This window comes from Physella acuta, unplaced genomic scaffold (genome assembly GCF_028476545.2).
Source record: "Physella acuta isolate Inbredline_101_S28 unplaced genomic scaffold, ASM2847654v3 ptg001449l, whole genome shotgun sequence".
In the NCBI taxonomy this organism is placed as follows: Eukaryota; Metazoa; Mollusca; class Gastropoda; family Physidae; genus Physella; species Physella acuta.
Genome location: NW_026732964.1, coordinates 121,389 through 136,082, shown reverse-complemented (window position 1 = coordinate 136,082; position 14,694 = coordinate 121,389). Strand labels below are relative to the sequence as shown.

Below are 14,694 nucleotides of genomic sequence, written 5' to 3'. Positions count from 1 at the left end.
TATTATCTTGCATGGTAAATCTAAAATAAAGCTACTTGAAGCAAATAGTTTCCTTAACTTAAATAAATATTTATTCTTTTTTATCATTGCGTACCAACATTATTTTCTATCACCAGTATAATGTATATTGATAGTTTGGCATAACATGTTTAATGCGGTTGTAAAATTTAAAAATGAATGTAGGATATTTATTAAAAATGAATGTAGGATATTTATTAAAAAACATTTGCTTTAGCAAATATATAAGTGTACTTCATTAAAGTTTTTGTATACATTATTTTTTTAACTGTCTGTAACTGAGACAAAACATTACAATTTCAAAATAATAATTCTATGTACACATAAGAGAAAGTTATATTTTGTTAATCTTTTTTTTTAAAGTAGTGTTGGCAAAATTAATAATAATAAACTTTATTTACATCAGTGATAATATTGTGCACTGTGGACTTTTATCTCATTGGACATTGGCTAATTAATGTTAACAACTAAAGTAGAATTGTTGTGTTTATCGTAATAGGCTTAACTTCCGCTTTTAAAATTCAACTAAAATCTATGTATAATATTATATATGAGCAAACAACTAAGATATTATAATGCCTTCAAACTAAATAAGCACAGTTTCAAATTTCACAATTAGCCTACAATTTAAACTTCAAAATGTTACCATTATTTAATCTTCAATTGATTTCTAGTCCATTATTTTCAAATACCTTTGGAAACTGAAATGCTTCTTAAAAGTTGTCAAATTTTTAACTCATTCTTGTAAATAAATTGTTTTAATAATTTTCTATTTTGTTGTTATTATGCTGAAAAAATGTGTCGCTCTGTTTGCTTCCCAATAAATCGGAATCAGCAGCATCACATGAGATGCTAGGGGTCGGCGTGGTCGAGTCGGTAAAGCTCATGGTTGCTAAACCGAAAAGTTTCGAGTTCGAACCCCCGGGCAGATGAGGCTCTCCACTCAACTCCAAAAATTAACCAACAGCTGCCTTGTAGTTTGTTCTTCAAAGGCTATGGAAGGAAATCCAAAAAAGAAAAGCAGGCTGTAGTCAATGGCGCATAACCATGTAGTCCAGGGGTCTCCAAACTACGGCCCGCGGGCCGAATGTGGCCCGCGAGGTCCTCTCATCCGGCCCGCAGATATCTTTTTGTCCATGGAAAAAAACGTTTGTTGGCGATGGCTGAGGAACTTTGCCCAGAAAAACCAAAGACATGCATGGAAGAAACCGGCCCCCGAACTGAAATTCGATAGTTAATGCGGCCCTCGGACTGAAAAGTTTGGAGACCCCTGATGTAGTCAATGGAGGCGTGGTCGAGTCGGCAAAAGCATGGTTGATAAATTCGAAAAAAGTCTAGAGTTCAAACCCTCTGGCAGATAAGGGGGTCGTCCATAAATGACGTCACACGGGGGGGGGGGGGAGGGGGGTCCGTAATTTTGTGACAGTGTGTGATTGAAAAGCAATGTTAGAAAACGAATTTTAGACGATATTTAGCGTTTTAGAAAACTGTTTTAATAAATTGTAATAGGAATTGATTAAAATACTCTATTTTGACAGAGTTCACACACGATTTTAGAAAAATACCGATGTTTAAAAAAAAAATTCAACTGCAATTTTGAGGGGGGTTGTAGGTTGAGGTGGGGGGGGGGGGGTCTGGCTTTTTGTGACGACGTGTGACGGGGGGGGGGGGAGGTAAAAATCGTCCAAAAAAGCGTGACGTCATTTATGGATGACCCCTAAGGCTCGATCTCTTCCAACAATAAAATTAAGAACGAAGAAGAAAAAGAAGACATGAGATGCTGAAAGGCGTTATAGTATCGCCCATAGGAGCTGAACACCTGTTTGATTTGAAAGATGGGTTGCTGATCGATAGTCGTGTGTTGTAAATAAATAAGGGAATGAACTCTGTCCGTACTGTTCATTAAATAATTATACAGTAGTGCCCTTTGACTTGTCTGTCTTGTACACAGGTTAGGTGTGTTGAGAATAGGAATAAGTAAAACAATAATTGGTGGTCAGATGGTAGAGCTTACGACAGTGGCGTAAAGCTAGCGACAGCAAGACATAGGGGCCCTAGGCACATAAGGACCCGTTTCCTTCTTTAAAAAAATAAAACTTGGAATCTTAACATTGGTTTTATGTAAACAATGTTAAAAACAAAAAGGAAATCAAATCTTTTCTACTAGCTCTCAATCCCTTCTTTACTGTACAGGCATTGGCATTCAGCAGTAGTATAGGCGGGGCGTCCCAGGATATCCAGTGATTGCGCGTCATGCAGGGGTACTACTAATTCAAAGATTAAAGCACAGGAGCACCTCTACGTTCGATGATTAAACCGAACCAGGGGTAACATCCGTCTAGTGTAACATGCCATGAAAAACAATTGTAGATATGCCCATTGGGTTAGTAACTAAGCCATTTTAAGTTTCTAACATATAGAAGCAGCTAAAATAGATCTCAAGAACTTATTGTTTATTTTACAAAATTAAAAGCATGAGAAGAAAGATCTAAATAAATCACGAGTTGTTTTTTTTTTTAATGTGATAGTGGCGTCACAAGGTTGGGTGTTCCCCTACGCAGAGGCGTAGCGATGGGGGGGGGGGGGGGGAACATATGGGTTGTAAAATCGAATTAAAATGTCAGTTTAGCTGCATGTTTTCAGTTTGACGGGGGATCAAATCGAAAATTTGGGGGGGGGGGTGCAAATCGAATAGTTGAGTGGGGGTACAAATTGAAAATTTGCTCCCGAGGGGGGCGCCAAATTGAAAGTTTGTCACCGGGCGCTGGGAAGGGTCGCTACGCCTCTGCCCCTACGCGTTTACCAAAGATGTCACTTATCTTTTATTATTTTAGAAGAATACAAAATAATGACAAAATAATTAGAATTAATTAGAACCATTCGCATCAGTGGCGTAGCCAGGATCGTCTCAAGGGGGAGTGGGGGGGGGTTCCAATTTTTACCCGGGGACAAACTTTCAATTTGCACCCCCCCCATCAAACTTTCGATTTGCAACCCCCCCTCAAACTTTCGATTTTCACACCCCCCTCATACTTTTTCTATATACTGAGGGGTCTATGGGGGGTTATGACCCCCCTAACCCCCCCCCCCCCCCCCTGCCAACGCCACTGATTCGCATGCGTTCCGACTCACCCTGTCATCCAGTGTTTCTTGCAGACTATTTTCTCACAGTGACACCCGACCTAGCGACGCCACCGAATGTTTTAATTACAGTATACATTTCTTTCGTGATATTTTGTAAAACCGAAGTCCTTCCAGTAACTAGCCTATATTTGTGTACGGCTAAACGTGGTGATTTAAAAAAAAATACTTTTTACCTATTACATTGTAATAAAGTTGTAATATTATTAATAGTTTTTTTTTAAGTAGCTACGATCAGTGGCGTAGCGAGGTCGGGTGTCAACCGGTGCGGCACTTAATGGTGTCACCCCCCGAGAGGCGTAGCGACCCTTCCCGCGGACAAACTTTCAAACTTTCTACTTGCATCCCCCCCCCCTCAAACTTTCGATTTGCACCCCCCCCCCAATTTTTTTTGCCTTGGTGTCACCCCCCTAAATGGTGTCACCCGGTGCGGTCCGCACGCCACGTCGTCCCCCCCCCCCCCTTGCTACGCCTCTGGCTACAATTTTGAACGTTGTAACTTGTAGATATGCTAATTTGAAATCTAAAGCTAAAGCGAGCGCTACCAACCCGCTTGTTACTGAGAACTGGACTTGGGACTACTCCTCCAACCCCTTTCCAAACACTCCACACAACACTGATCCGGCTAACTAATTATAATTTTTTCTAAAAAGACCAAATTGCTTAGCCTATTCATTAGTAAACTAACTAACCCGGAAGTAAATTGTTAAAAAAAGTGAAAAAAGCAGGATGTTGCCAGATTTCGGATATTTCTTACACATGCTTAACTTACAGTCACAGTCTCAACTTCTCAAGGATTTGGTCATTGACACATCTGAGAACTAATAAGATCCCATAAGATCTAGATTTTAAAGCCCTAGTTGAATTGTTTTTTTTTTCTAATTTGAATTCGGTTAACTTAGTAAGATAGTTTCTATTCTATCATCATAAGTAATAAAGTATCGACTATCATAGGCTAGTATTCATAGGCTTACTTTTTTGTGTGTTCGCAGACTACTGACAACTGTGTACTTTTTACTGTGTAGGTAGTACTTTAGTAGTAGAGTGTGTAGACTGTAGACTAGACTGATACTGTAACTGGGTAAGCTATCATCAGTATCGTTTTTACTTTAAGGTAGATCTACGTAAAAATAAAATCGTCTGAGATTAGTTTAGTAATGTGAAAAAAGGTGATTCATTCAGTTTTAGTTATTATTTCACATTGATAGTAGGCCGTTCCGTATACTTAAACTTTATTAAACTTAATTACTTAATTGTGTTGGAGGGGATCCCTTCCAACACAAAAAATAAGAACGAAGAAGAAGAAAGAAGATCTGTAAACTAAAATTTAACCAATTACCAGAAAATCATTAACTTTAGCCCCCTTGCATTAAAAGTTCATTAGATGTAAGCAAAATGTGTGAAATTGGCCATCAACATAGTAATGTGCTGGTTAGGTGGATATGAACAAATTTTAATGAACCCAAAAGTTATAAACCAAATGACCTACTTCTAGACTATAATTATTATTTATTAAATATTAATAAACTAACATTAGGAGAGATACTCACTAAATTTTTAACTGAATAATTTATTGATTCAAATAGAATAAATTCATTTTTCTATCTTTCTTTTTATGTCTTAGGACATCAAATCTGAGGCTATTGCTTATTAAACTGTATTTACTATTTAGTTTTATCAATTTGGACTTATAATAAATTTTAACTGTGGGTTATACTCATGTCTGTGACAATCACATTAAGTCACAAAACTAGGAACAAAAGCCAAAATTGTGATCTTGCTGGAGATTGACGATCAGTAACAAAACTGAAGCTGCATGTTTCCATATATATGCAGAAATACTTAAGAAAAAACTTAACAAATGAACACAATACATGTATTGAAAATTAAAATGTCTACCATATTTTAGGTCATTTATTTTAATGAACTTAAAATCAAAAGCAATTAAGTAGGCCTAATTATTACATTATATTTTAAAGCACAATATCAAGTACTCTCAACCATTCTAACAAAGTGACAAAGAATTTTGCACCACTTGGTTGTACTTTATGTGTCTAAAGGAAAAAATGGATGTTAGTTATCTTAAATTAACTTATTTCAACTTATTAAAATAATCAGACTACCTTAAAGTTAAGAAAAAGTCAATGAATGTTAAAAATAATCAATAGGTGTAAAAAATATATAAAATGCCAACCTGAATGTCTCAATGCCAAGCTTAAGTTTTTTTTGTTTATACATAAAAGAACATGCTTTTTTTGTTTTTAATAAATAAAATAAATTATTTCCATATTTTTTTTTTACTTTCAGACATAATTTTCAATTTAGCAATAGTTTAGTATCTCTGAAGGAATGGAAAATACAGTAGGGAAAAAAGAAACAAAAAATTCTCCACCAACTGTACCAACAAGCAATATCATGAAAAACAAAGTAAGGAGAGAATTACCTCTCTTCAACTTCAGTTGCAGGTGTGGTGAGAAGCTTCCAACCTTCGCTAGTTATAAACACCATTTATATTTGCACTCAGTAGAGACAGATAATGAAAAGCCATTCAGATGTGATGTTTGCATGCAAACATTTAATGACCTGTTGAGTTTAACATTGTCACCATCTACCAGTAATGGATTAATCTGTTGTGTTTGTAAGAATGGACTGTCATCAGAAAATCATGTAGTTAACGAAGTACACAGTGAAGTATTGCAGCCTACAGAGTTAAACTGTGTTCAGGAGCATTCAGCAGAGAAGCTGATTGAGTGTGATACTCTTAAAAGATTTTGTTTTGAAAAAGACTACAATCAGCACAAATCAAATCATGCTGGAGGTAGGACATTTCTGTGTGATAAGTGTCCCGAAATGTTCATAAGTAAATCTCTCTTAGTTAAGCACAGAAAACTTCATACTAGAAAGCATTTATTAAAATGTGATGTGTGTTCTAAATTGTTCAAGAATACATATCTCTTACTTTTTCATAAAAAAATGCATACTGGTGTAAAACCATTTGAGTGTAAAAATTGTTGTGAAAGATTTACTTGGAAATGTCAATTAATGCATCATAAGAAGAAACATAATTTACATAAACCTTTCAAGTGTCCTGTGTGTTTCAAAAGGTTTGAAGCTAAATATACATTAGTAAAGCATAAAATGTTGCACACTGCTGAAAAAATATTTGCATGTGATTTGTGTACTCGAAAGTTTGCCAACAAGTGCTATTTAAGCTGGCATAAGAAAATTCATAAGAATAAACCAATCAAATGTAAGAAGATTAAAATAGTACGGACTGATATGAGAAAATTTTTATGTGAATTATGCCCAAAACTATTTTACCAAAATAATGAATTAATCAAACATCAAACAGTGCATACAGGTGAGAGGCCATTCAAATGTGAATTTTGTTCTAGAGGTTTTACTCGAAGATATGATATGATTCAGCATGAAAGATTGCATACAGGGGAAAAACCATTTAAATGTGATTTGTGTTCTGAAGAATTCACTCGAAAAAGTGATTTGAGGCTTCATAAAATTCGCCATACAGGTAAAAATCCTTTTAAGTGTGATATGTGTCCTAAAGATTTTCTAAGAAATATTTCTTTAGTTCGTCATAAATTCAAGCATGCTGAGAGAAAAAAGACTTTCCATTGTGATCTGTGTCCTAGAAAGTATACTCGGCCTGACGACTTAAAGCATCATAAAAAAGTGCATACAACTGAAGCACTGTATAAGTGTGACATTTGTCCTAAAAAGTATGTATTTAAAACTGATTTGATTAAGCATATAAAATTTCATTCAGAAAGAAAAGCACTTGAGTGTGATATTTGTCTACAGAAATTTCATTATGAAAGTAAGTTAAAAAAGCATAAACAAGAACATACTGGACAGAAACGGTTCATGTGTGATCTTTGTAATAAAGGTTTTAAAAGCAAGTACCTTTTAGTAAGGCATCAACATGGCCATATTGGAGAAAAGCCATTTGAATGTGGTCAGTGTCAAAAGAAATTTCTTAATAAGTCTAGTTTAGTTAAACATCAATTAACCACCAATAAGACTATTTTTAAATGTCCATCATGCTTTAAAATTTTTTTCTGTGAAACAGATTTTATTGAGCATCAACGAGAGTTTTCAGGATTGGTGTGCACTTTGTGTCAGAGGCATTTTAAAAAAGAAAGAAGTTTGAATGCTCATTATAGGAAACATAGAAAAATGTCTGCCTTAGTGTGTGTAAAGGAAGGAAAAAACTAACTTTAGATGGCATGGTTGAGCAGTAGAACACTTAATCACAGACCTAATTGTATTGAGTTTGGTTCAGGAGGTCAAGCTGTTGGGTACCTTATTGAGACTGGACATAGTGATGACCACACATATCTTTATTATTCAGAGGTCAAGGACACAAACTCTACTTCATCTATCCAATAAACTATCAAGTCATTATATTTCAAAGCTAAGTTGAAGAAAGTTATTTAGAATTTAAGCTTGTGCCATAAACAGAACAAAATTTTCAGTAGTCATGTGTTAAACAATATCTGTCATTGTAAATTTTTATCAGAAAAATAGCCATAATATAACCTGTATAAATGAACTAATTACTGGCTAAGCTTCTGAAATCAGATTAAAACATATTATCCTTGGGGCTAATCTTTAAAGCTTCATTTTATAAAGTGTGGAATCAATTCTTTTTTAAAATTGCAATTCACAGTCTTATCTTCATTATATTTTTTAATTTTTATTTCACATGTATTTTGATTTAAACTCAATGACCAGTTTTTTCTTTCACTTGTATTTTGATGTATACTTATGACCAAATTGTCTGGTCTTTTTAGCCCAGTAGCTTAATTATTACTTATTGGCAGAAAATATTCCTGTTGATAATTAAATGTAATTAAATGTACAAGGAAAATATTAAAGGATTTCAAAGGATGCTAGAAATATTTTCTTTTCATAATATTTTCTTTTCACATTCATTTCAAATATTTGATAAATGTTTGGTTTTAACAATAACTTTTACCAGAGTTTGGTACATTTTAGAACTGGTGCACCATCATTTTGTATACCAAGTAAACCTAGATAAAAATCATATTCTAAATACGTATTATTAGTATTATTACTATATGTTTTATAAATCCTTTTTGACTTATAAAAGAAATGTGTAAAATGATTTTGTACTATTTGTAGATCCTATATTTTTTATTTTTTTATAATTGGTTTTAGATTTTCTTAGTGGTAAATCTCATCAATAATTTTCATATATATTTATAAATATTTACAGTAGGTTAAACTTGAGCTAATCAATGGCTAGATCAAGCAATAGAACATATGATCACTAACATACAAGTCTTGAGCTCAGTTCACGATCTTATGCAATCAGCTGAAATAGTTAATTTATGAATTAATTAATTAATGTAAGAGGGGCTAGACAAAATGCTGATTACACTATCCCTTTGTATAATCAGATCAGAAAAATAGATTCTACTTCACCTGCTCCATAAATCACCTGGACATATTGCTGATCTTTTACTATGACCTTTTACATGCTAAGGTCAAAGAAACAGAACAATTCTACTTCATGTACCATCTTGTCAAAATGTGTAATTTATTTGTGATATGTTGATTTTTTTTAAAATTACAAAAAAATTTAATAACAAACATTTACTGCAAATTTATTCATATACTTTTTATAATTTTTTAACAAATATAAATAACTATTAAAAAAACAAAATGTATCATGCAAAATATTACAAATATATTTTTTATGTAAAAATAACCATATTTTTTTTTTGCTCTAAAATTTACCAAAAAAAGGATAGGTCTAAAATTAGCATACATAATAACCATGAAATGCTGTTATTGCATTATAGCTTTCCAATTTAACTATATTGTGTACTTACTCTCAGTATTGAAGAAAATTGTTTTCATTTATATTTTAAGTTTTCAAGTGTTGTTTTGACTGGCCATTTGACTAATTGATGTATGGTAGTTGTATTTTTAAAAAAAATTAATCTTATTAGATAATTTTTGAAAAATTAGAATTTCTTTTGTTAACTACTGTCATAACTAAAATGCAACTTTTTTCTTGGAGCGTTCAATAACTCTTGAAGTCAATAACTCTTGGAGTCAATAACTCTTGGAGTCAATAACTCTAATTATTTTTTTTAATAATATGTTCTATATTTAATTTGACTAAATATAATTATTTTCTTTGAACTTCTGTTTAAAATAGAAAATTTTGTAATGTATTTAAAATTTTATAATGAATTTAGAATCATGTAATATATATTATTATACTTTTTCATCAATTATAATAAAATGCTTTTTTACTTATGAAGTATATGAAGTATAGAGGAAGTTTTATAATGTGCAAAAAATTGAGATTTTCATAAATCCTGACATTTTACATCTCATTGAGTCAAAAAAACTTAGTTTAGCAATTTTGTCTGTGCGTCTTTCATTTTGAAATATGATAACTGGAGTACCGTTTTAGTTATGTTGACGGAATTTATATATATGTAGGTATCAAATATGTAGTTCTGTATCCACTTTTGAACAACTTCTAGTGCACATATTTTACAAAAAGTTTTATTAAAATAGTTATTCCATAAAAAAATGTTTTTTTTTTTAAATTTAAATTCAATTTTTTTAGAACTTGATTTTGGAAAATGAGCAACAGTTAAAAGAAACAGGTTAGCTCATAGCACACACAATTTTCAACTTGAGGAATAAGGCATTTGGTTCTGTCATTGTTAGCTTCATTTTATTTTTTTTTAAATGTAAAACAAGCAACTGCAAAATAAAACCAATTGTAATTTTCTAAGGCAGTTTGTTTCTTAAATCGTTAAATTACAAAAACCAAAATTTTAAAATAAAATATCAAATTTTGTGTGTGTTAAATTTTAGTTTCTGGCAAAGTTCATCAAAAGCAATGTTGAACTGACTGCAACATATTAATCTAATCAACTTTATGTTCTTGTTTGGTTTCTTGAATAAAAAGATTATTTTAAAAATCCGGGTGTTGCTTTCATTAATTTTAAAAACACCATTCCTGTGTATTCTTTGGTGCATATAACATGTGATGTTTAATTAGTTGAAATGGTTGCTAATAAAATGTTGTTATACACAATGCATACAAATTTCTATCAAATATTAAAATGTTTCTGCAGTCTGACACTAGTTTCAAAGGTCGTGCAATTGAAGCATTTCCTTTTTCTTGTTACATTTGCGTAATAAAAAAAATGTTGCTACACATAACTTTAATAAAGCTAGATACACTTTTGTGGAATATTAGTTTTATAAAAACTTTTTTTTGTAATGTTAATTAAAAAAAAAATTAATTAAGAAAGTAAAATGTATGGTCCTACGTAACTTAAACCCCCCCCCCCCCCCCCCCCCTTTTCAGTGTGATAGTCATTTTGGACATTCAAAGGGGTTCGGCGTGGTCGAGTCGGTAAAGCTCATGGTTGCTAAACCGAAAAGTCTCGAGTTCGAACCCTCGGGCAGATGAGGCTCGTTAGCTGGGGACAGCCACTCTTCTAGGAGAGACAACTCCAAAATTAAACAACTGCTGCCTTGTAGTTTGTTCTTGGTTGGACAAAGGCTATGGAAGCAAATCCAAAAAGAAAAGCAGGCTGAAATCGGAGTCAATGGCCTCAATGGCGCATAACCAGTTGACACGTAACGCTTAATTGTGTTGGAGGCGTGGTCGAGTCGGCAAAAAGCTCATGGTTGATAAATTCGAACAAAGTCTCGAGTTCAAACCCACTGGCAGATAAATCTCGATCCCCTTCAACACTAATAATTAAGAACAAAGAAGAAGAAGAAGGACATTCAAATGCTAATTAGCTTGTAAGAAAAAGAACTTATCCTTTACATTAAGCCTTTCCTAATATTGAAAAAAATGATGGAAGTTTTTTTTTACTAACTATATTCTTCCCAAAATGTCTGGATCTATATATATCAATAAAGTTAAATGACTCACTCCTTATACACATTTAAGATGATTCATACAGATAAATATAGTTACACTTGTTTTACTTTCACAATACCGTAACAAAGCCATGAATACTAACTGAAAAAAAAACAACTACACATTAAAAATTGCAGTATTTGTAAAAGAAGGTATTAATAATTAAAGAAACTAAACTATTTTATTTTTTTTAAAGTTAAAATAGTAAACATGTTGACCTTTTTATACTGGTATTTTGTAAAAAAAAAATTTTAAAAATTGTAAAAAAAAAATTGAAATGAGAAAATGTCCATTCACATTTAGATCATACACAGGGTCAGAGAAAGTTCAGACCACAGACATAAAAACAATGAAAAGATACATTTTTTGAATTTTTTGAAAGCTGAACAGTACTGATCCGTTCAGACCAAGTCTTAATCAGCAGTGCAGGGACAGCAAATTATAAACATACTGATCACGTGACTGGCAGCCACACAAAAATACATCCATAGAATGCTCTTATCGTATTGTTGCTAATGCTTTTTAAAAATCTGCAAACAATACAAAATATCCAAAACAAAATATTAAGGCCTAAAATCCAGTGTAGGCTACTATCAGTTTTGCAAACAACAAAGACAACAGCTAAACCAGTGTATTAAGTTGTGTAGCAGTCTATTTTCTTTATTTTGACTGTATAATACAGAATTGCAGCCAAAGCTTTTTTTTTAAAATCCCTGTTGGCGCGCTTCAGTGTTGGCGCCCCCTCAGTGTCTGCGCCCTACCCACCCTCCCCAAGCTGACCACACCATCCCTTCATTTGCAGAGGTCAAGAAACTCTACTTCATCTGCACTGAGGATCATTAGGTCTGAAAGGGGAATGTAATGGTTTAATTTTGTTCCATTCATTTGTCTTCCCAACATTATTTTTTATAGTACCCGTTTTAAGTGGACAGTTATCTTAGAATTATTATTAAGATTAACAAACCATTGAATGGGTGCACACTCTGGAATCAGCTGGATTATCTAGACTTTTCTGATTATCTGGCCCTCTTCTCACACACAATAGTGATTGCAAGATAACACCAACTGTGATGCTATTTCACTACTGCCTCCATGGAGTGAAAATTAAAGTTCTTAATTAAAGTCAAGACTTCAAGCACAACTCCTATAATATTGGCAGAGAATGCCTTAGAAAAAGTGGAAAGCAAGATGAGACAGAAATACATAAAATTAGGCAAAAGCAGCTTTTTCACAAACTAATGTGATTTTTCTCTTGGAATAAAAATACTTGTCTTCAACACAATAGTAAAACTTGTTTTACTCTATTGTTACGTTCAGGGTTCGTTTCAAATCAACAACAACACTTCGTGTATAACTTTACTACTTTTATTCGTCTCAATGCATTCAAGCGTACCAGAACAGCCCTCGTCCTAACCGCTACTAACCCGCTGACTGCCCACAATCGTTTACTTGCCCTTTTATACCCGCATTCGACCTTGGGATTACAAGACATAAACACACAAGGTTAACTACACAGTAGGGTGAACTCCACTCACACACGCACTCTCCCCTAATTCTAGACTATTCTAACCTATTCTAATCTAACCTACAACTGACCCGTAACACTACCCCCCACCTAAGTAATTGTAGTAATAACTACAAATACTGACTAACAAAACCTAGCTAAATAAAATAACACAAAGCCTTTCATACACATACACTAGTACACAAGTTAAAAATATACATTCCGAAGAATGTATATGTCAGATTGTATATACAATGAAATACATAATGACAATATACAGAACTGCTACAATTTCGAGCTAGCACAAATCATTCGTGTAAGTAACAAACAAAAACAATCATACACACCCAGTTGCATTGTACCGAATCTAAGAACTTTCCACACCAAAATTGTTCAGTCTACCCTGTGCGCTCTCTGGCTACACTGGTTTATGACTCCTACCCATATCTCAACCATTCCACATCACAAAAAATTTGAGTCTACCCTGTGCGCTCTAGGGCTACACTGGTTTATGACTCCTACCTATATCTCAACCACTCTACAAAAATTTGAGTCTACCCTGTGCGCTCTCTGGCTGCACTGGTTTATGACTCCTACCTACATCTCAACCATTCTACATCACACAAATTTGAGTCAACCTGCGCTCTATGGCTACACTGGTTTATGACTCATACCCTATATCTCAAACATTCTACATCACAAAAATTTGAGTCAACCTGCGCTCTATGGCTACACTGGTTTATGACTCATACCCTATATCTCAAACATTCTACATCACAAAATGTTCAACTCAGTCGATGTTGTTACATACTCTGTCAAACAGCTATAGCGTCGGGCTAACGGCATCCCCACAGCATCCAGCAAACGTCAGGACAGCAACCGGCAAACGTCAGGACAGCATCAGGCAAACGTCAGGACAGCAACCGGCAAACGTCAGGACAGCATCAGGCAAACGTCAGGACAGCATCAGGCAAACGTCAGGACAGCATCAGGCAAACGTCAGGACAGCATCAGGCAAACGTCAGGACAGCATCAGGCAAACGTCAGGACAGCATCAGGCAAACGTCAGGACAGCATCAGGCAAACGTCAGGACAGCATCAGGCAAACGTCAGGACAGCATCAGGCAAACGTCCGGACAGCATCAGGCAAACGTCAGGACAGCATCAGGCAAACGTCAGGACAGCATCAGGCAAACGTCAGGACAGCATCAGGCAAACGTCAGGACAGCATCAGGCAAACGTCAGGACAGCATCAGGCAAACGTCAGGACAGCATCAGGCAAACGTCAGGACAGCATGCGGCAAACGTCAGGACAACATGCGGCAAACGTCAGGACAGCATCAGGCAAACGACAGGACAGCATCAAGTCTTTGCTTTTACTTATTTCATACTGGCCACCAGTTGTTACGTTCAGGGTTCGTTTCAAATCAACAACAACACTTCGTGTATGACTTTACTACTTTTATTCGTCTCAATGCATTCAAGCGTACCAGAACAGCCCTCGTCCTAACCGCTACTAACCCGCTGACTGCCCACAATCGTTTACTTGCCCTTTTATACCCGCATTCGACCTTGGGATTACAAGACATAAACACACAAGGTTAACTACACAGTAGGGTGAACTCCACTCACACACGCACTCTCCCCTAATTCTAGACTATTCTAACCTATTCTAATCTAACCTACAACTGACCCGTAACATCTATGGATTTGAGACATGGCGAATAACTGCCAAAAATTAGAAAATTTAGTCATTTATAAACTCATTCCTCAGAAAGATCGTTTGAATTTGCTAGCTTAGTACCATCTAAAGTAATGTACTATTGCAATGGACAAACCAACTGCCAGCTGAAGAAGAAATCATCCAGAGACAATGGAGATGCAATGGCCACACAGGAAGCCTGCATCTGGCACAGCAAGCAAGACAGGCCCTCACCTGGAATTCAAAGGGCAAAAGAAAAACAAAGAAGACCTGGAGACGTGGCCTGTAAGATGACACAAAGAAGATTAGATACACCTGGTGACAGTTGGAGAGACTAGCCCAGCACAGAGATCCTTGGAAAGCTCTTATCAGCAGCCTATG

The 14,694-nt window shown here is 34.7% G+C and overlaps 1 protein-coding gene across 1 annotated transcript; it reads left to right on the top strand.

Moving 5' to 3' along the window:
- The first annotated feature begins 5,508 nt into the window (after positions 1–5,508).
- Positions 5,509–14,651, top strand: LOC131927943 (zinc finger protein 544-like). Its single transcript, XM_059283826.1, has 5 exons — positions 5,509–5,977; positions 6,512–6,688; positions 6,944–6,994; positions 7,247–7,321; positions 14,386–14,651. Exons 1-5 carry the CDS (start codon positions 5,509–5,511, stop codon positions 14,649–14,651), a joined length of 1,038 nt encoding a protein of 345 aa, XP_059139809.1.
- The last annotated feature ends 43 nt before the right edge of the window (positions 14,652–14,694 follow it).

What these genes read in the sequence shown, in the direction of transcription:
- LOC131927943 (XM_059283826.1), top strand. Translation starts at nt 5,509, where the DNA reads ATGGAAAATACAGTAGGGAAAAAAGAAACAAAAAATTCTCCACCAACT. An exon ending in CAAATCAAATCATGCTGGAG is followed by an intron (nt 5,978 to 6,511) that starts GTAGGACATTTC and finishes AACATCAAACAG; the next exon opens with TGCATACAGGTGAGAGGCCA. An exon ending in GCATTTTAAAAAAGAAAGAA is followed by an intron (nt 7,322 to 14,385) that starts GTTTGAATGCTC and finishes CTCATTCCTCAG; the next exon opens with AAAGATCGTTTGAATTTGCT.